Genomic DNA, 18,551 nt, shown 5'->3' with positions numbered 1-18,551 from the left:
GAAGCCAGCGGGTAGCCAACCGTGCTTGAAATGGGAGATCACTCTAGCCAGGCTTGTTATTTGTGCCACCAGCTTCTTGGATGTGGAGAGGTGACTCTGCTTCTTGAACTTGTCTTCCCTGCTTCTCCATCTCATGTCCCTTCCCTGTTCTGAAATATATAGATATATATTTAAATATATATATTACAGGAAAAAACCCCTTAAACTTGTGTACAGGCAAGCAATTTTTCTGAAGCTTCTGTTGACCAGTGCCTGTCTGTATTGAGAAGGAAGGTCTGCCCTCTCTGTCAGTTGTGCACAGTGTAAATCTGCACGTAGGACGAGAGTAGCCATAATGTTCCTGCCTTTGCGCTCTTAATCAGTGTTTGAGGCGTGTGGGCTTAGAGAGACTTCAAGCCTCTGATGCTTCATATTGACACTGGCGTTCATGAGAAAGCAGAGATGTTTGAGGTGGTTGTCAGTATGAGCAGTTTGTTCCCTGTACAGGACTCTGCTCAAACAAGTGCAGAGAGGTGAAGCAGCAATGCGCTGTTGTTTCCCAATACCTGTACTCTAAAGTAGACTCTTAGCTCAGTGTCTGCCCTCGGAGTTATACCAGGGGAAAACAGCCTGGGGTTGGTGCCCAGATCCCAGTGGGTAGGTTGGGAAAATGGTGCCTGGGTGGTGTGTAGGGCTGGCAACACATACCCTTGGCTCCGTTCAGCTGTTGGGGGGCCAGCAGTTGCCCCCTGGTAGGGTGGCTGTCAGGATGGCTAATAATGCTTCAGCTGGTAGAAGCCTGTAATCCCTTCACCATATCTTAGTGACTGGAATGTCCATCTCTGGCCCTAACTTAGGTATTTAAGGACATAGTTAGGGACAAGCTCCCACTGTTTCAAGGAGCTGGGTGTGCTGGTTGCTCAGGATGCCCAAGAGGCCTGCACAGAGTGGATTCCCTATTCTTTTGGGCATTTTTGTCCTGTTTTTTGAACGGTGTTGCAAAGATGCGAGAGAAACTGTAAATGCCTGTGCTGGAGTCACAGCGCTGCATGGGAAGCTTGCTCCAGCACACCTGCCCCTCAGCCTGAGCCTGCTGCCTTGTCCGGCTCCATCAGAAATGGGGCTTCAGCAGTGGGTGCTGAAGTCATCTGCCAGACACTCGATGTACAAGTTGCTTCATTAGGTGGCCTTGGGAGTCGCCTCTTGCTCTAGAAATCGCCAGAAGCTGGAATAGCCTGACAGAACATTAGGGCAGTTCCAGGTTAGGGGTGAACAGATACTTCAGCTGAGCTTTCTGGGGAAACGGAATTCCTTGTTACCTTAAAATTCTAGATTGTGTGCTTTTCTTACTGCTCTTAACTGCAGAATGATCTAAAATCTTTGGAGGGGAAGAGTTCTCCTTGATCTTAATTAGAGTGGGGGCACTTGGAACATGGTGAGCCATGGAGATCTCCTGATGATTGGTTTTGTCCTGACAGACTGAAGTGTTTCCGTTATTTTTCTCATTGTTTGGATGTACACAGGAGAGGGATTTGCTGAGGTGGACATGGACTGCTGTACTGTTCTGTACTGTCTTATCAGAATGTCCACTGTGTTAACTTCATTCCCTATTTTTAGAGACAATCGATATACTGTGACTTAAGGATTATTTTCCTGGACCTGGCTTCTAGTCTGGCTCTCTGGAGCTAGTTTAAAAGGTACAGTATTTCTAGAATATAAATACTATGTTCTTTGATAGTGAAGAACATGATCTGCTCCCTTTTAGGGGCTCATAGGGAGACGTGCACAGAAGAGTGCTGTGGCTTAGGGTTGCTATCCAAGTTCTGGGAAGTGTTCCCAGTCAAACATGTAAAATAGCTTTTTAACACTTTCCTATAACCAGCTTGACTGCTGCTTAAAGGGCATTCCCCCTTGGCTCCCAGAGTGCCAAACTGCTAGCTCTTGTATGTGTGTATATATTAAACGAGAACTCTCCGTGCCCTATGCCTTGTATGAGACAGGCTGAAAATGCATCGATCTCTACATAAATAAAGCTGAGAAGTCAAGCTGGAGACCCTGCGTTGTTGGTTTCAAACTGTGCCCGTCTTGTCTCTGTGGTATGAAAGGAACCACAGAAAGCAGAGCAATGACTGACTACTGTAAAGCACCTCATGTTCTGACATGGGACTCCTGTATCGTCCTGTCTCTTGACACTAATAGTGTTGCTTTGTTAAGGAAACTTGTAGCCTCTTACACACTTGTCCACGGCACCATTAGATTTTCATTTACTTTCAAGAATTCAAGCATTTCCTCTAAGTGGTAGTGGCTGAAGCAGCAGAGAGCAGACTACAGAGTGGTTCTTTCCTCCTGTCTAGAGTGGTGAGTGAAGGGAACAGTCTAAGGAACTCAAGAGGGCTCTCATCTGTTGGCTGCTTCACCCCTAGAGATCTGCATTTTAGATGGGAGACAAGGTCTGAAGTAGCTCCTGAGCTGTTCTGCCTTGGACCAATTTAAAAGGACTTAATCTGATCCCTAAATAAGAATCCTTTTCTACACTGTTGCTCCTAGGGCAGAAATTAAGACAGCCTTGTTCTCAACTGCATCAGGGCTACAGCCTGCCTTGGTGTACCTAGGATGGGTTAGGCCATCTTCAGGCCTCCTCTGCTGTGATAAGAACAGACCCAAAGGCGGTAGAAAAGAGCCCTCTGAGCGTACGTAGGGTGGAGGACTCACTGATACTGTAGTTGCTCATCCTCTTGCTGGTGTGAGTGCTGCTAGACACCGACTGACTCCACGCAGTCCAACAAAACGGCATCATCATCCAAGTTTAATAGTGACTTACTTGTAATTAGCCTCTGGACTTTTAAATCACTGTTAAAGTGGGATAAAAACTGTCTTCCACCCTCTATGGGGCTTTCTTCCCCATCTTCTTGCTGGAACTGCTCCTGTCAAATACTACAGGGGATGTACCTTATCCTGATGTTTCAGCCTGTTCTGTTTCGCTGGTGCCAATGCATAGGAAAGGGCCCTTCTCAGCTCGAGCATCTTCCTACCTTAAGGAGCATCTCAAATCTTCAGGAAGTCTGACATGCTGCCCCGAAATCTCTGAAGCGATTGCTGTGTCCCCCTACTTGTCGGTCCCCTTTGTCGCGTGGCTGAAGCTCAGCTCTCAGCACTGCGGTCACTTTCCCTGTACAACCTTGTGCGTGGCAGCCACCTTTGCCTGCTTCTCGGTTCTCGTTTGAGCCCATCAGAACAGGGAGGCAGACTGAACCCACTTGCAGCAGCAATAAACCGTGTCTAAAACTCGAGAGGGAACTGCAGGAGAGAACGAGGTGGAGGGGATGTCTCAGAAAGGCAGGGTCCCGTTGCAGCCCAGAGCCTTGCTTGATAATGAGTGTGCAGCCTATATGCAAAATAACGTCTTGTCTGTCCCTCCCGTGTTGACCTTGGTCTAAACAGCACATGTGATTGGCATCCTGCAAAGTGACCTTCAGAACTCTCCAGTAGCTTTGCCCCGTGAGTAACTCACACTACAAATCATTTTAAAGAGATGCACTCAACTATTTTTTTAATTTAATTTTACTCTTATATTCTCTGCTCTTTGTAATCTGCTTGGAAATAAAATGTTTTTCCCTGCAGCCTTTTGTTGTAGTCTGTTTGAGAACCATTAAACTTCGTCTGGTGTTTCTATTGGAACAGAAGCCACCTTGCCTGTTTACTGCTGTGCCCGTGCTCTAGCGTAACGGTGGAGATGGGTGCGTGCCTCCCAGATAGGCTCAGCAAACCTTTGTTAGCCCCATCCTTATTTAAAATAAAGGGTAGAGAGACCTGTTAAACTGATCTTGCTCTGGCACGATGCCTCCCCTTCCGCCGATCCTGTAACAGGTAACGCTGACTGGAGAGAGTGTGTCCTTGGCAGGTGGTGTTTTCCTGGGGAAGGCTGCCTTTCTGCACCCTGCCTCCGTGACGCGTATCTCGGTGTCTTTACTGGTGACTGCTTTCGGTGGTGTGAGCCTAGACGCTTTATTTGCTGCAAAGGACAGTGCTCTTCTCAGAGCTGCCTACCCCCAGCAAACTGCTAACAATGGGAAAGCAGTGTCTGGGCAGATGAGATCAACTTTGCTGAGAATCAGCCCAAGAATTATGTAAAAATAAAACCAGGGTGAACTGCCATCTTTTATAGCAGGCTGTCAGGGAGCAAGAACTGAAACCCTGTGAAGTTCAGGGTGTACCATAATAAGTGCTGTTAACCTGTGGCTGTAGGAAGATGGGGTTGATGTTGCCGTTCATAGTAGCAGTAACAGGTTTGCTACCAATCTCTTGGCTTGAAGTTTAAGTGGCATTGCGAGTCCTTGTCGATGGCTCTTAACTATGTGAGGACTGCCTTTCTTAGTTACCTGAGGGCCCCTGGGACCCACACGTCCTCTTTCCCACAGCAAAGTGAACGTCCCTCCACTGAGGCATGCACCTTCCCTTCCTGCTAGAAACAAAACCATGATCTGGTGGGAAACAACCATAGTTCTAGAAGCTGCAGCCTCTGTTCTGTGCAGATTACTGCTGTTGAGACCAAACAAGCTACACGAGTCCTGCTTCTGTCCATAGTAAGGTTCACTTTGTGGGGTTTTTTTTCCTCCCTTGTGTAAAAGTCAGTATTAGCATCTACCAAAGCCTGGATTAACTGGGCTCTCTAAACTCCACATTGTCTTTCGGAGAACCTTACTCAGACCAAACACGTTCATCCAAGCTACAGGAGTGAACCCGGCCAATGAACCTCACAGCATATAAGGGCCATTTGCTTCTGAGTGTTTCAGGAGACCTGAACAGACGTCTCTTCACATTTCCCATGTCCTACGGCTGGGTAACACGAGTAACACTTAATGTTTTCTTAAAGCTATTGGCTGATCTCCACACAAGGATTTAATCCACTGCAGTAAGAAGTAGGTGTAGTAGCATCATTCTTTAGTTCCCTGAGCTTGTTAGTGTTAGACACTGGGTTGTCTGGCAGGGACTGTCACACAAGAGCAGGGTGAGAGGGGTGTCTGGTCGCCTCATTTCCCTGCTGCTCTGAGGCCAGCTCTGGCCTATCACGACAAGCAAACCACCCACCAGAGGAGGAGCTTGTTCTGGAAGTTTTCCTGATGTCCAAATGGATTTGCAGGGAGAGGAAGATCTCAACCTGAAAGCGGCTGATGGCTGGTTCCTGCCCCTCGCCTGTGAGGCAGACCCGTGCGTGCCCGCTCCTCCCCTGTGAGCGCAGTCCTCAGTCCTCCCTGCTCCTGCTCCTCTGAATCCTCTCTCCAGCCGCACGCTGCGGTGGGCAGGAGGGTATAGTCCGAGACCTCATGTGCTGCGTGCGCGGTGCGGCCATAGAATCAATAGAGTCATTTTGGTTGGAAGAGGCCTTTAAGATCATCGAGTCCAACCGTTAACCCAGCACTGCCGTTAACCCAACCCTGCACCAAACCACCTCCCTCAGCACCGCATCTTCCTGTGTTTTTAAACACCTCCAGGGATGGCGACTCAACCACTTCCCTGGGCAGCCTGTTCCAATGCCCGACAGCCCTTTCAGTGAGGAAATTTTTCATAATATCTAATCTAAACCTCCCCTGGTGCAACTTGACGCCGATTCCTCTTGTCCTGTCGCCTGTTCCTTGGGACAAGATATGGACCCCCCTCTCTGCAGCCTCCATTCGGGCAGCTGTCGGTATCTCCTCACGGCCTCGGCGTGCAGGGCCCGGCCTGGTGCCGGAGGGAAGAGGGGCTCGTGTGAGGCAACACCTCGGATCCTCGCCTGCCCGGGGGCGATTCCTTCTCCCCTCCCTGCCTTCCTCCCTCCCCTCTTCCCCGGCTCTGGGCCGCCATTCCTCCCTGCGGGCCGCTCCTGACTCACGGCCTGGCTGTGGATCCCGCTGCGCTCCCGGTTCTGCATCCACCGCAGACCCGGCAAAGCACGTTCTCCTCGCTCTTCCGAAGCTGCTGGGACACCCCGTGCTGAACCCAGCACCCGCAGGGGGGGCTCCCACCGCCACCCTCTTTCTCCTCTTTTTTAGGCCGTTTTCTTTCCGGGCGGGCGGGGGGGAGGGGGCAGACCCTCCCGGCCGACAGGGGGCGCTGCCGGCGCCCGCCCCCCTTCCGCCGGCCGCTCTGGGCCCCGCTCTCGCTGGTGGCCGCCTGAGGCCTGGGGGCCGCCGTCGGAGCGCACGTGCGCTCGGGGGCGCGCGGGGTGGCGGGCACGCGGCGGCGGCGGCGGCGGCGGGGGGCCGGCGCCATGGCGGACTACCTCATCAGCGGCGGCACCGGCTACGTGCCCGACGACGGGCTGACGGCGCAGCAGCTCTTCAGCTGCGGCGATGGACTCACCTACAAGTGAGTGGGGCCGGGAACGGGACCGGTGAACGGGCCGCGACCGGGGCCGTGGCCGGGGTTGGTGCGTGGGGCCGGGCCGGGGGCGATGGCTGACGCCTCTCCCCTCGCTACCCCCCCAGCGATTTCCTCATCCTCCCGGGGTACATCGACTTCACGGCGGACCAGGTGGTGAGTGGCCGGGGCGGGGGAGCGGGGCGGGGGCCGGTGTCGGTGCCGCCGCTGACCCCCCCCGCCCGCCGCTTGCCTTCCCGCCAGGATCTGACCTCGGCACTGACCAAGAGGATCACCCTGAAAACGCCGCTGGTCTCCTCCCCCATGGACACGGTCACCGAGGCCGGCATGGCCATCGCCATGGCGGTGAGTGCTGCCCCGCGGGAGGGGCACGGCCAGCGGGCGGGTCCCCTCTGCCGCCCCCACCGGGATGGCGGAGGTGGAAATGCCGTGTGAGGCACAGGCCTGTCTGCCGCCGGGTCACCTCAACGCTCCGGAGACACCCAGACAGGGGAAAGCTGTGCCTCATGCTTCCCCCCGGCACCCCCTGAGGCAGCGGCGGGGGAGCCGAGCCTTGCGGGCAGGGACCCCACGCCTCCCGGGGGTGGCCGTGGTGGCCCGGCTCTCCGTGCCCAGTGGTGGGGTCTGCCCGGTGAAGGGGCGGGATGGGGCGGGGGGGGGGTTGCAGCAACTTACGGGCCGCCTTTGTGTTACCAGCTGACAGGGGGAATTGGGTTCATCCATCACAACTGCACCCCGGAGTTCCAGGCCAACGAAGTGCGGAAGGTGAAGGTGAGTGGCTGGGACAAACCGTGGTTCCCCGGGGTCCTTCGTGGAGGTGGGCGGTGGGGTTTGGCCCACTGTGGAGGACACCATCAGAGCTTGGCGTTTTAGAGGAGTAGCACTGCCGTGGTTGCCTCTTGTGTGTTAGGCGCTGCCCCACACTCCAGCCTGGGGTCTGAGAACTGCCCTGGAGTGGGACTGTTCCCCACAATTTCAGGAAGGAGCTTAGCCTGGGAACTCTTGGGAATCTAGCGCTGCTTGGGTGAGCCATGGTGCTGGTTTGGGAGTCACCCTGTGGATGAGCACATGGCCAGGTTGGGTGGTTACAGACCTTTGTGAGCGGCTGCAGTAACCGCCAGGCACATGTCCAGCTTCTGCCTGGTCTGGTGGTGCTGCTTGGCCTGGCTGCTGAATCTGCTTCTTTTCAGAAATATGAGCAAGGATTCATCACAGACCCCGTGGTGCTGAGCCCCAACGACCGAGTGCGAGATGTGTTTGAAGCAAAAGCTCGTCATGGATTCTGTGGGATTCCCATCACGGACAATGGGAAGATGGGGGGCAAGCTGGTTGGGATCATTTCATCTCGAGATATTGATTTCCTAAAAGAGTCGGAGCACGACTTGCCCCTTGGCGAGGTGAGAAGGGCTTGTGAGCACTGATGGATGTGAGCGTTGCGTTAGGAAGCAGAGTGGCTTGTGATAAGGAGAAGGGTGAGTGCGTGGCTGTGAGGATGCTGTGCCAGCAGGAGGGAGCAGCTCCACGTTAGCTCTGCGGGTCCGTCTTTAACTGAATTTCCAGGAGGGAATGTCTCATTCATTTACGCTCTCTCTGCGACTCCTGCAGTGCAGATGCAGGAGGGTGGCCCTGCAGTTAGCGTTTGCGTGACTCTTCCTGCGGGGTTACCTTTCAGTATTGTGGAAGCCATCTTCTACAGCTGGTGCTCTCCCCTGCTTCAGTAATTCATTCCTGCTGTTTCCTGGCTGCTGCTGTGGTGCCACGTAGGGCGCTGGCACTGGCCAGGGCCGCAGCAGTTGCGCTGTGCTCAGAAGGCCCTCCGAGTGCCGGTCTTCCTTTTCTGGGCTGCCTTTCCCTGTGTGCCTTATCTAGGCTACTTGCTCTTTAAAATAACCCCCTGAACTCGGAGACTGGCAGTTTCGCCTTTATAGCGCTACACTCTCAAACCCCCCTCCTACAGGAGAACGTTCTCTGCGATGCCAATGCTGATTCCTGTTAGTTCTGGCGTTCCTGTTACTCGAGCTGTGTAACCGTAGATCTGCGGCCCTGTCAGGTTACACCACCGGTGCCTCTCGGCCAGGCTCTGCTCTTGACTCAATGCCTATTTTTAGCTCTTGCTGACCAAACCTGGTATCACATGCTCATCCCTGTTTGGTTTGAAATCGCCTATAAATACCTGTAACAAGAATCTTAAACCAGGAGGAGGTTATAAAAGTGCACATGGCCCTTTGAAGCGATGCTGGCCCATTCAGAGGAGCCAGATAGGAGTCTCCTCTCATCATTTACATGGATCATCCAGCGCAGCGAAGCTGGAAGCTTGCCGCTGTTAGCGTTTGGTGCTTCTCCCCGTCACCAGGCAAGGTTAAGGAGATGAATGTTTCCTAGACCCCTCCTCACTTGCCATCCAGCAGTCACCTTGCTGAGCTGTTCGTTGCCATCCAGTTAAACACACAGGTCTCCTGTAGCTTGGGAAGCTCATGGATCACACAGGCTTAGGGAGTGTGTTGGGATATGTCTGTCATTCCTCAGGCTTTTCCTGAGATGCGGGTTCTGTCACAGACAGGATTTTGGGTGAATGCAGACAGGGTGAACCTCTTTCCTGAAGCAAAATGTCTGTTCTTATACTATAAATAACTAAAACATTCCCTCTCTTCTTTGCTGTGTGCAACTAATCTATCTTCCTCGAGGGTTAGAGAGTTTTCCCTTTTAGCTTTTCCTGGCCTTCTTGGTGTAACCTTTTATGAAAACATCCCACATCGAGTTTGTAATCGCAGAACGCTGTGGCTGGGGAGGGACCTCAAGGTCCCTCGTCAAACCTTCCACTTGAGGCATGTTCAGCTGGAGCAGGTTGTGTGGGGCTGTGCCTGCCTCTCCAAGGATGGAAACTTCACTGTCTCACTGGGCTGCTCTTCCAGTGTTTGACCGCTGTTGTGGTGAAAGCTTTCTTCTGTGTAGCACGTCAGATGTTCTAGCTTGTGTTCATTGCCCCTTGCCTTTCCACAGTGTTTTGGTGCTTGTTTGTCAGAGCGAGCGTGGGTGAGTGTGTTTGTTTGGACTGAAGTGACTCCTTTGCCCCATTGACCTTGCCAGCAGCAGCAGTGGGTTATTCTGGGCAGAGCCCTTCCAGAGCCTGTGCGCTGGGGATCGCTGCCCGAAAATGAGCTTGGGGGTAGCGTTTCTGCCAGAACAGCATGGGACTCCGGGGGTGTCTCCAGCCCTTATTTGCCCGTGCTCTATTAAAAGGGAGGGCTGTTTGGGTGACATCCCAAACAAGGGTCATCTGAGAGTCATCCCTTGCTTCTAGGTGCTCTCCCTCAGCCTGCTGATGCCCTCTGCCATCTCTTGTTTTCACTACACCGATGGACTTGAGGGCCGATGGCCGCTGCTTGCACAGGGACAGCCCATTGGAGGCTGTTCCTGTGTGTTTCTGCAGGCGTGTTGCTGTGCTGTGGGTTCCTTTGTCTGTAGAGCACTCCCACACAGTTGCTGCGGAGCGTTTCACGTGGGCAGAGGGGTTTGGTATTTTCAGATCAGTGCGAAGGAGTTCTTGTGACTTCTTATCTTCTCCCTCCCACTAGATTATGACAAAGCGGGAGGATCTTGTTGTGGCCCCGGCTGGCGTAATGTTGAAAGAAGCGAATGAAATCCTGCAAAGGAGTAAAAAAGGTACCTGTGAACGTCTGTGATGCGAGGGAGAGCTGTGGAAGCGCTGGGCTGGGAGCAGCAGTGGGTGAAAGTGGGCACGCGTCCGTGCGTGGGTGGAACATGGAAGGGCTGCGTTCCAGCACGAGGAGAGGACAGTGAGGAGAGAGTGCCCGCAGCCCTCTGCCAGGGTACAGAGGTCACATGCGTTCATCTCAAATCTGTTTGAAGTTGAGGGATTCTTGGCAGCTCAGGAGCTGAAGAGCTGCCTGGCTGTCCAGCCACATGTCTTCAGTTTTCTGTCCTGGCCTTCACATTTTGGCACCCAGTTCAGCTCTGTCAGGGTTTGGTAGTTTGACTTCTAACACAGTGTCATGGATCTAATTATTAAAAGAGAGACACTTTTTCTATGTGTGGGGATACTGAGACCTTTTCCAGCCCTGCAAACTCATTGCTCTGTTTCTAGGGCCAGGGCTGCTGGCGTCTGTGGTCAAGCAATATTTGGTAACGCACCTCTTTGAGTCTCTACCTTGTACCAGTTGCCACCTGCCTGATGCTGCTGCTCTGCCGCGCTGCTCCGGCCTCGCCTCTGTCTCCTGCAGGAATCTCCAGTGATCTTCTTTCTGTTTGTTTCAAGGCAAGCTGCCAATTGTTAATGAAGATGACGAGCTGGTGGCTATAATTGCCCGCACCGATCTCAAGAAGAACAGGGACTACCCCCTGGCTTCTAAGGATTCTAAGAAGCAGCTGCTCTGTGGTGCTGCGATTGGGACCCACGAAGATGACAAGTACCGGCTGGACCTCCTGGTGCAGGCTGGCGTGGATGCGGTAGTGCTGGTGAGCCACCCACGGGCATCGGCTGGCCTGGGGGCGTTGGGTGGGTTGAGGGTCTGGTTTGGATGAGTCCCTCAGGCAGTGGGGCAGCAGTATGGCACTTACTGTCTTCCTTACAGGCCCTTTTTTGTTATAGTGTGACAATTTGCTGACCTCTCAGTCTCATTCAGGTTGGAGTCCTCAAATAAGAGGGATTCCTCTTGCCTGGGAACTTACCCAGCCTTGAGTGGGTTTGTAGCATCAAAGCCCTGAGGGCTGAGAAGAGAAACGCTCTCAGTTAATACAGAGTCTTCTACAGATGCTTCTTGCAGCCTGCTGCCATCCTCTCTGATGTTCCGTACTAGTTTTGAATATTTGGCTTCTCACAGTTTCCCTTTGACTGTTGGGTGTTTGTTGCTGTGTTATTCCCTTAACTGCCTGGTGTTGAGGAGTGCTCAGCCCAGGGCTGCTGTGCTCCTCTCCCCTTCTGGCCCGTGCTTTCAGGCAGGGCAGCCGCTGCCTGTGTGTGCGCATTGATTTTTTCATCGATCCTTCACTTGCGAGTCTGCCGCGCTCCCAGGGCATATGACTGAGCAGCATCACAGCTGGAAATGTTTAACAGACGTGGCAAGTTGGCTGGGTCACAGGGGTTGGCAGGGCCCGAGCCCTTGGTGGCCGACATCTGGTATTTCAGCTGCGCGGCAGGGAGAGGTGTATCCCCCACCAGCCCTTCTGGGTGTCACAAGGAACATTCAGCGTTTGACTTGTAGTTTGAGACAGGGCTGACGGTGTCCTGATGGTAGAGCCAGACGGTTCTTACCCGCAGCCAGATGTGCTGCTTGTTGCCTTCTGTTGAAGCTGCAGGATTTAAGTGTGAAGTCCTCACAATAAACTGCCTTGCACAGGGAAGGCATGTTACTTCCTTGGCGGCAGCTTCTCCTCTGGGTCTGTGCTCAATTTGGGGTGTCACTTTGCCCACGCACCCAGCTTAGCAGAGACCCCAGAGCAGAGTGAAGACCTGAAGCTTTTCTGAAGCTCTATTCATAATCTTTTGCAGAAACTCTGGTTGAAATCTGTTTTCTTTCTGTTGCAGGATTCCTCTCAGGGGAACTCCATCTTCCAGATCAATATGATAAAATACATTAAGGAGAAATATCCCAACCTACAAGTTATTGGAGGAAACGGTAGGCATGCATGTTCTTGTCTTTAAAGTATGTTTGTGGCTTAGACATAGAGGGAGCTGCAGGGACGTGGATGAAATGATCCTCTTGGTAAATGTCTGTGAACTTGAAATGGTTCCCTCTGGCTTGTGGAGCAGAGTGAGACCACTCTGCAGACACAGGGCAGTACCCTGCTGCCCCCCCAGCTGCAGATGTTTTGAAACCTTTGTTCTGCAGCACGGTGAGCTGCAGTCCTCTGTAGCCTGTTACACATTAGCTTCTTTTACACACCAGTTTAAAATTTTGGATAATAATAATAATAATAATGAATATTGCTTAATGTGGAAATCTAATCGGAAATTTTCCCTGCCTCTTGACAGCACAGTTCATTAGTCCTTGTCTTTACCTGACTGGTGTGTTACTGGTGTTGCTCTTAGTCTGTGCTCTGCCCTTGCTACCTGGTGTGACCCAAAGAGTGCTTGGCACCATGTGGTGACCTCTGCTACCTCAGCCTTTGGCTGTAAGCATGTCACAGAGTAGCCTAAAGGACCAGTGTCATCTCATGCGTTGGGGACAGGAGCTAACTGCCTGGCAGCAGTGGAGAGCCAGGCCTGGCTTGGATGCTGGTGTACAGCTGCTGCCCTGGGTGGGGGATGTTTGCAGCCACAGGGGGAAGCACTGGGGCAGAGCAGTGTTGCGTGCAATTCTGCTTGTCTCTCTTCAAACCAGTTTCTGCTCCCCACAGTTGTGACCGCTGCTCAGGCCAAGAACCTCATTGACGCAGGGGTCGATGCCCTCAGAGTCGGGATGGGCAGTGGCTCCATCTGCATCACACAGGAAGGTGAGAGAGATCAGCCGTCTCCTAAATAGGCTGAAGACATCTGTTGAGTAGAGGTTCCCTGCTGAAAAGCAGCATAGCCAGGATGGACTTCTCCCGTTACGAGGGCAGTGTCTAACAGCAAGCCGAATTTCACCCCCTTCGTCCAGGACATCCCCATTACCTGGGTCAGACCTTTGGGGTGGCAGCAGCAGCAAAGGCGTTCCCCAGTACTGACTGAGGCTGAGCAGAGCAGCTGTGGCTCGCGTGGCTTTGCCCGAGAGGAGCCGCTGGCTCGGTGTGGGATGGGGCTGGCGGGCAGCTCTGCAGGGAGAGGGGCTGACCGGATCCCCAGCGCTGTCGGGTGAAGTGCACCGGGCTGTCTGCACTCCCCTTCCCCCTGGCAGCGGTGTGCGTGATGCTTGAGAATGGGTCTGCTGGGCTCGATGCCTTTCTCTGATTTCCAGGCCGAAATGGGATTTCTGGCCGTTGTCTCTGCAGTCAGTCGGAGCTTGTGCGGGGCAGAGGCCGTGTCACCCTTAGCTAAAAGGCAAAGAGGGGTGTCCCCAGAGCCTGCCTTGAGGACAGGCTCAGTCCTCGTGTTATGGACCCGGCAGGTGAGGTGCAGAGCGGTGGCACAAGGCGCTGCAGCCCACGAACGCAGCCCCTCTCTGCTTGGCTCCTTGGTCCTTGCCCCAGCGGCAGCAAGAGGGTAGCTGATGGCCGAAGGTGCTGCATTAGCTCTGCCGATTCCTGCGGAGAGCCTTGGAACAGCCCTGGGCCTGCTTTGCTTGCCATGGGAGCACTGGCTGCGGGGGTTTCCCAATCAGGGCAGTCTGTGTCGGGTGACCATTTTAGGGACGCTGCGATGTCCTTGGGCTGACGCTTCTGTAGCCAGAGCAGAACCAGGACGCGCGTGTCCTACTCTGGCTCTGAGGCAAAGGACCTGCTGAGGCACGCTCTGTTCCGCAGCATGGTGAACATCTCCAGAGGGTGCCTCTCCCAGCTGCTGCGGGAGGTGGGGTTGGGTGCTGGTTCTGGGGAAGGAACAGAGCAGAGGTAGAATGTGGCGCTTCACAGGAGATGTGGTTGCAAAACTCTTCCCCAGGTTTTTGGCCCTCTTAGGGCAAGAACTCTGGCTTTTGGGGTTAGGGGGGGTCACCTCTCTGGATGGCTGCTGGGGCAGGGCCAGCATGCGCTGTGCACAGCCGGGCCTGGCTGGCTTGGATCTGGTCTCTGGCTTGGCTCAGGCTAGGAAGGGTTTGCAAGGTCAGCTCTGTCCCACACCGTATGCTCTGCCTAGTGGCAGGTCACTGCTGGGGTCCTTTGTTCTGCTGCTGTTCTTCTGTCTCTAAAATGTGTGTGTTTGTTTTTGTTTAGCTGCTCCAAAGATCCCTCCAGACCTAAAGTCCCACAGCCCCAAATGCCCTTCTACTGTCACGGGCACCTATAGTAAGTCACTTGCCCTGTTCCCAACCCTAATTATGTGTCTTGAAGCAGGACCCTGATTTGGCTGCACATGGCCCTACTGCTTGTTTGAGAATAATTTAGCTGTAGATGCACTTGGGGTTTTGTGGCTTTGGATACTGGTTTTGAATCTGAAATGGAAGCTGAGAAGCCTTTCTGAATTCCTAAAGCAGGGTCTGAATTGTCAAAGCTGAGGGCATTCAGGCTCATCCACTCTCCACTCCAAAATCCAGTTCAGGAGCCTGACCCGAGCTTTCCATCTGCATCTCCTGGATCTCTAGCTGGGCACGTCCCTGCTGATCCAGTGCTGGGAAGTGATCCCTGAGCAGTCCTCGATCCTGCTCTAAATCTGGCCTCAGTTGTGGGGAAGCGGTGCCCTGGCCAAGCTTCACTTGGAGCTAGCTCCTCTGGGGTTACAGAGGGACTTAGCTGTGTACGGCCACCTTGGCAGCTGCGTACCAGAACCACGTCTTTCCCCGCTGACCCCTGACCCTCCTGTGGAGAGAAAGGGCTCTTACCCTGCCCAGCACAGGCTGCACCTTTGTCTGCTCTGTACTGCTGTGGCGCTGCTGGATCACACAGCCACCCGAGGCGAGCCTTGGGTTTTGCCCTTTCTCCCTGGTTTTGACGGACCTCAAAGGGAAAGAGATTTCTGTTGAAGATCCCGGAAGGTTTTCCCTAGCAGCTGATCTTGTAGGGTCGCCCTTTGCAGATACACTAAAAAAGACAAACCCTCACCCCGACCACTCAGCGTGTGTGCGCTCTGAACCCTGCTTTGGAAGCCTGTGCTCTGAAGCTGTGGTGCCGGGCACTGGGACAGTCGGAACGGTGCGATGCTCCCAGGGGCCCTGAGCCAAGCTGTTCCTTAAAGGGCTGGTCTCCGTGGCCACTGTTGTGAGGTTTCTGCAGGCCCTGCACTGTCTACGGCACAATCCCGCAGACACTGGGCTCTGGACCTTCAAAATCGGGTGCTTCTCTCCACAGAGCTCTCCTTGCGGCGTTTTGCAGCCGCGACGTGGCCTTTAGCAGTGTGGTACCGAGCGAGACCCTCTCTTTAGGACTAACGGCATTTGTGTTCTAGCTGGCAGACTCTCCCTGGCTGGCTGAGCCCTAGCTTAACGCCGAGTTCTGTTCAATTAAAAACAGTTCTTTCATGATTTCAGCCCAGAGTCTGGCTTCTCTCTCTCTCAGCAGCTGCTGCTGAGCGCTGGGAGCGGAGCAACGGCAGAGTCCCAGCCTCGGCAAAGCTCTGCCAGGGACGTGCGCTGCCAGTGCTGCTGCCAGGCAGGATAAACCACCCCTGGAGTTCACGCTCTGAAGTACTAATCCTGCATGGCCGTAATCTTACCCGGTGTATCGGACTAACCGTAACTGGAGAAAACGCTTCCAGTTAATTGTGGGGAAGGGGAGTACCCCCGAGAGAAGCTTATCCCAGCCTACTTGCATGCCTGTGGCTGACAAATGTGTTACAAGACATGCCCTGTGCTGGTTTTCCCCTCGCACCACGGGAATCCTTTAACCACTAGCGACTGGGAAGAGCAGGTAAATCTAAAGCTAATAACTCCCTTCCCATGGGGCAGCTAAACTTGACTGAGTCCTTGCTATGTTGCAGGGCAGGAACCTCAGTTATTTCCTGTAAGCCATCAAATCATCCTGCCCCCTTTCCTTTTCCACTGCTGCATGTGTGTTTGTGTGCGTGTGTGTGCAGATGTGTGTATATATATATATATATAAAAAAATAGATCTGTACATATATATACATACCAGCTCTCTCCCAGCCAGCTGCCTTCCCACGCAAGCAGCGCATCATGCAGCTGCTGGGTGTACGGAGAAGGGGTCTGGCACTGCTAGGAGGGAGCAAGCGGTGGGACATGGCTATGGGCTAGGGATGCTCTGGAGAGCTTTTGGAGTCTGCTCTGCTTCCTTCCTAAGCTCCCCACAGGCCTCCTCTGCACCAGGATGAGCTGTGAGTCTCGGCTGATCCCAGGCATTTGGTCAAAGACTCCAGTCCCAAGGTCACCCACAGTTTTTTGGAGTCGAGGGCCATGAGGATGTCCCAGCAGGCATCTCCTGGGCATCCACTTCTCTTGCAACTCGGCCTAGGAAAGGAGCATACAGGGATCTGTGCGTTCCCGAGTGCTGGAGCATGTGTGTGCTGGAAGCGTAAAGGGCCTGCTGGGGAGGGAAGGCGCTGCCGGGTGGGAGCTGACCCTTTCTCTGCTCTCTCCCCGCCTGCAGTGCTGGCGTGCGGCCGCCCCCAGGCCACGGCAGTGTACAAGGTGTCTGAATATGCCAGGAGATTCGGCGTCCCCGTGATTGCAGACGGAGGGATCCAAACAGTTGGGCACATCGCAAAGGCCCTTGCGCTCGGGGCCTCCACAGGTGAGCGGTGCATGGGGCTGCCACATCGTACATGTCATAGGGTGTCTCCTGGGAAGGGTTTCTCCATGGCATTTGATTCTGGGCACGAGGGCTTATACCTTTAGGTGGCTGGAGGCGTGGAGGGGTCCAGCTCAGTGCTGTGCCCAGGGACCCCGAGGGGTTTTGCGGCCACAGCCTTCCTGCTGCTGACGTGCTGCTCTTGATGATCTCTTGTGCCAGTGATGATGGGCTCTCTCCTGGCTGCCACCACGGAGGCCCCAGGTGAATACTTCTTCTCAGATGGAATTAGGCTGAAGAAATACCGTGGCATGGGCTCACTAGATGCCATGGACAAGAACTTAAGCAGCCAGAACCGGTATTTCAGGTAAGAAATGGTGCTTTTGGGCAGCAGATCACGCAGATTGAGATTCTGCTTCACAAACTTCTTTGATTTGTGCTCCCATGCAGTGAGACAGACAAAATCAAAGTGGCCCAGGGGGTCTCTGGCGCAGTGCAGGACAAGGGCTCTATCCACAAGTTCATTCCATACCTGATTGCTGGGATCCAGCATTCCTGCCAGGATATTGGTGCCAAGAGCCTGACCCAAGTCCGGTGAGTGCTTCCCCTCACAGTGATGCCATTTGGGGTCTCTGGGCAAGCTGCACCCATGCTGTGGTGTGTTCTGTGTGACCTGACCTCGCTATAGCCCTCTTCGATCATCTCCAGCAGGCACTGTGTCATAGATTTGCCAGCCCCAGGGATGCAGAAGCGTGGTCTCTTGTGACATATTCAGCTGGCTGGGCTCAAAATGTGGGGGTTACCTCACTCTGCCTGGCTCTTAGGAGCACAGCAAAGACCATTCTGGAACCAGTGTCCCTGCTCCCAGCTGCTCCAGCTGGAGCACTGTCTTGCCTGGACTCTGGCTGGCTTGTGACGTGTGTCCTTCCCCTTCAGAGCCATGATGTATTCGGGAGAGCTGAAGTTTGAGAAGAGGACGATGTCTGCCCAGGTGGAAGGAGGGGTGCATGGCCTCCACTCGTAAGTGCTGCTGGCAGGACCCCTGTCTCCCTAGGGTGGGCACTGGGTTGCCACTGCTCAGTTGGGCTGAGCCCCAGCCTGTCATCTGTCCCAGGCCAGTGCTCCTCTTGCAGCAGGGCACGAGCGGGTGAGCTGCTCACTGCCAGCAAGTCGGGGCTCTTCCCATTGTGGGCTGCCAGGCTGGGAGCCATTCCTGACTGCGCCTTTGCTTCTTGCTCTGAGTGAGGCGGGTCAGTAAAAGAGCTCTCTGGTTTGCTGCTCCCCTCACAGGTATGAGAAGCGCCTCTTCTGAAGGGGGTCCGTCTGTGTCTGTCATCGTGCCACTCAGCCCTGTGCCACCCTGTGCAGGAGCTACTCTTGCTGCAGAAGTGCCATTACCCTGTGGGCTGCCTGGAGCTCCCCATGTCCCTTGGCTGCTTCATCACCACCCAAGAGGGCCCACCCACCACCCAGGAGAAGGGATGCTGGGCTGGCGCCTGGAGCCTTGCACGTGTTGGCCGTGTTTTACAATAAAAGAGGAAAAGATGTGCAATTGGTGTCAGCCCAGAGCCCTGCTTCCTTCTGTACTGCCCTTGCTCTCCTTCCCTGGCTCTTCCTTTGCTTCCTGGCCCCCAAGGGACACTTCGTGTTGGGGGGGGCAACGAGGAGGCAACAGCTCCTTGGGAGGGTTGAGTGAATAATGGAGCGGGGGGGGGGTGTGTGTTAAAAAAAGAAAACAAAACACCTTCCCAAGAGCAGAAAACAAGTGGCTGCTGGGCAAGAGAGCAAATGGATTTTTGGGAGCTGCCCAACCCAGCAGCAGCCACTGCCAGGCTGTGCCCAGCCCAGCTGGGGCAATGACAATCAAGTAGGTGCTTGTGTATGTTTATGCACACCCACCCAGAGAGCCCTGGAAGTGCTCTGCGCTACAGCTGCTT

At 54.1% G+C, this 18,551-nt stretch overlaps 1 protein-coding gene across 5 annotated transcripts; it reads left to right on the top strand.

The window, feature by feature from the left end:
* The first annotated feature begins 6,177 nt into the window (after positions 1-6,177).
* Positions 6,178-18,181, top strand: IMPDH2 (inosine monophosphate dehydrogenase 2). Of its 5 annotated transcripts, XM_074151323.1 has the most exons (15): positions 6,178-6,327; positions 6,447-6,495; positions 6,583-6,684; positions 7,036-7,110; positions 7,530-7,736; positions 9,915-10,002; positions 10,616-10,815; positions 11,885-11,975; positions 12,697-12,792; positions 14,149-14,220; positions 16,474-16,617; positions 16,837-16,981; positions 17,065-17,208; positions 17,551-17,634; positions 17,905-18,174. In XM_074151323.1, exons 1-15 carry the CDS (start codon positions 6,230-6,232, stop codon positions 17,924-17,926), a joined length of 1,617 nt encoding a protein of 538 aa, XP_074007424.1. In that variant the 5' UTR covers positions 6,178-6,229; the 3' UTR covers positions 17,927-18,174. The 5 variants fall into 5 exon arrangements, with proteins under 5 accessions (XP_074007424.1, XP_074007425.1, XP_074007426.1 ...); XM_074151324.1 differs by lacking the exon at positions 14,149-14,220 and having other exon boundaries at positions 17,905-18,181; XM_074151325.1 differs by lacking the exon at positions 7,036-7,110 and having other exon boundaries at positions 6,230-6,327.
* Positions 18,182-18,551: the final 370 nt, after the last annotated feature.

This window comes from Numenius arquata, chromosome 8, assembly GCF_964106895.1.
Source record: "Numenius arquata chromosome 8, bNumArq3.hap1.1, whole genome shotgun sequence".
Classification (NCBI taxonomy): Eukaryota; Metazoa; Chordata; class Aves; order Charadriiformes; family Scolopacidae; genus Numenius; species Numenius arquata.
The sequence above is the reverse complement of the archived record's forward strand: the minus strand, read 5'-3'. Positions and strand labels throughout refer to the sequence as shown.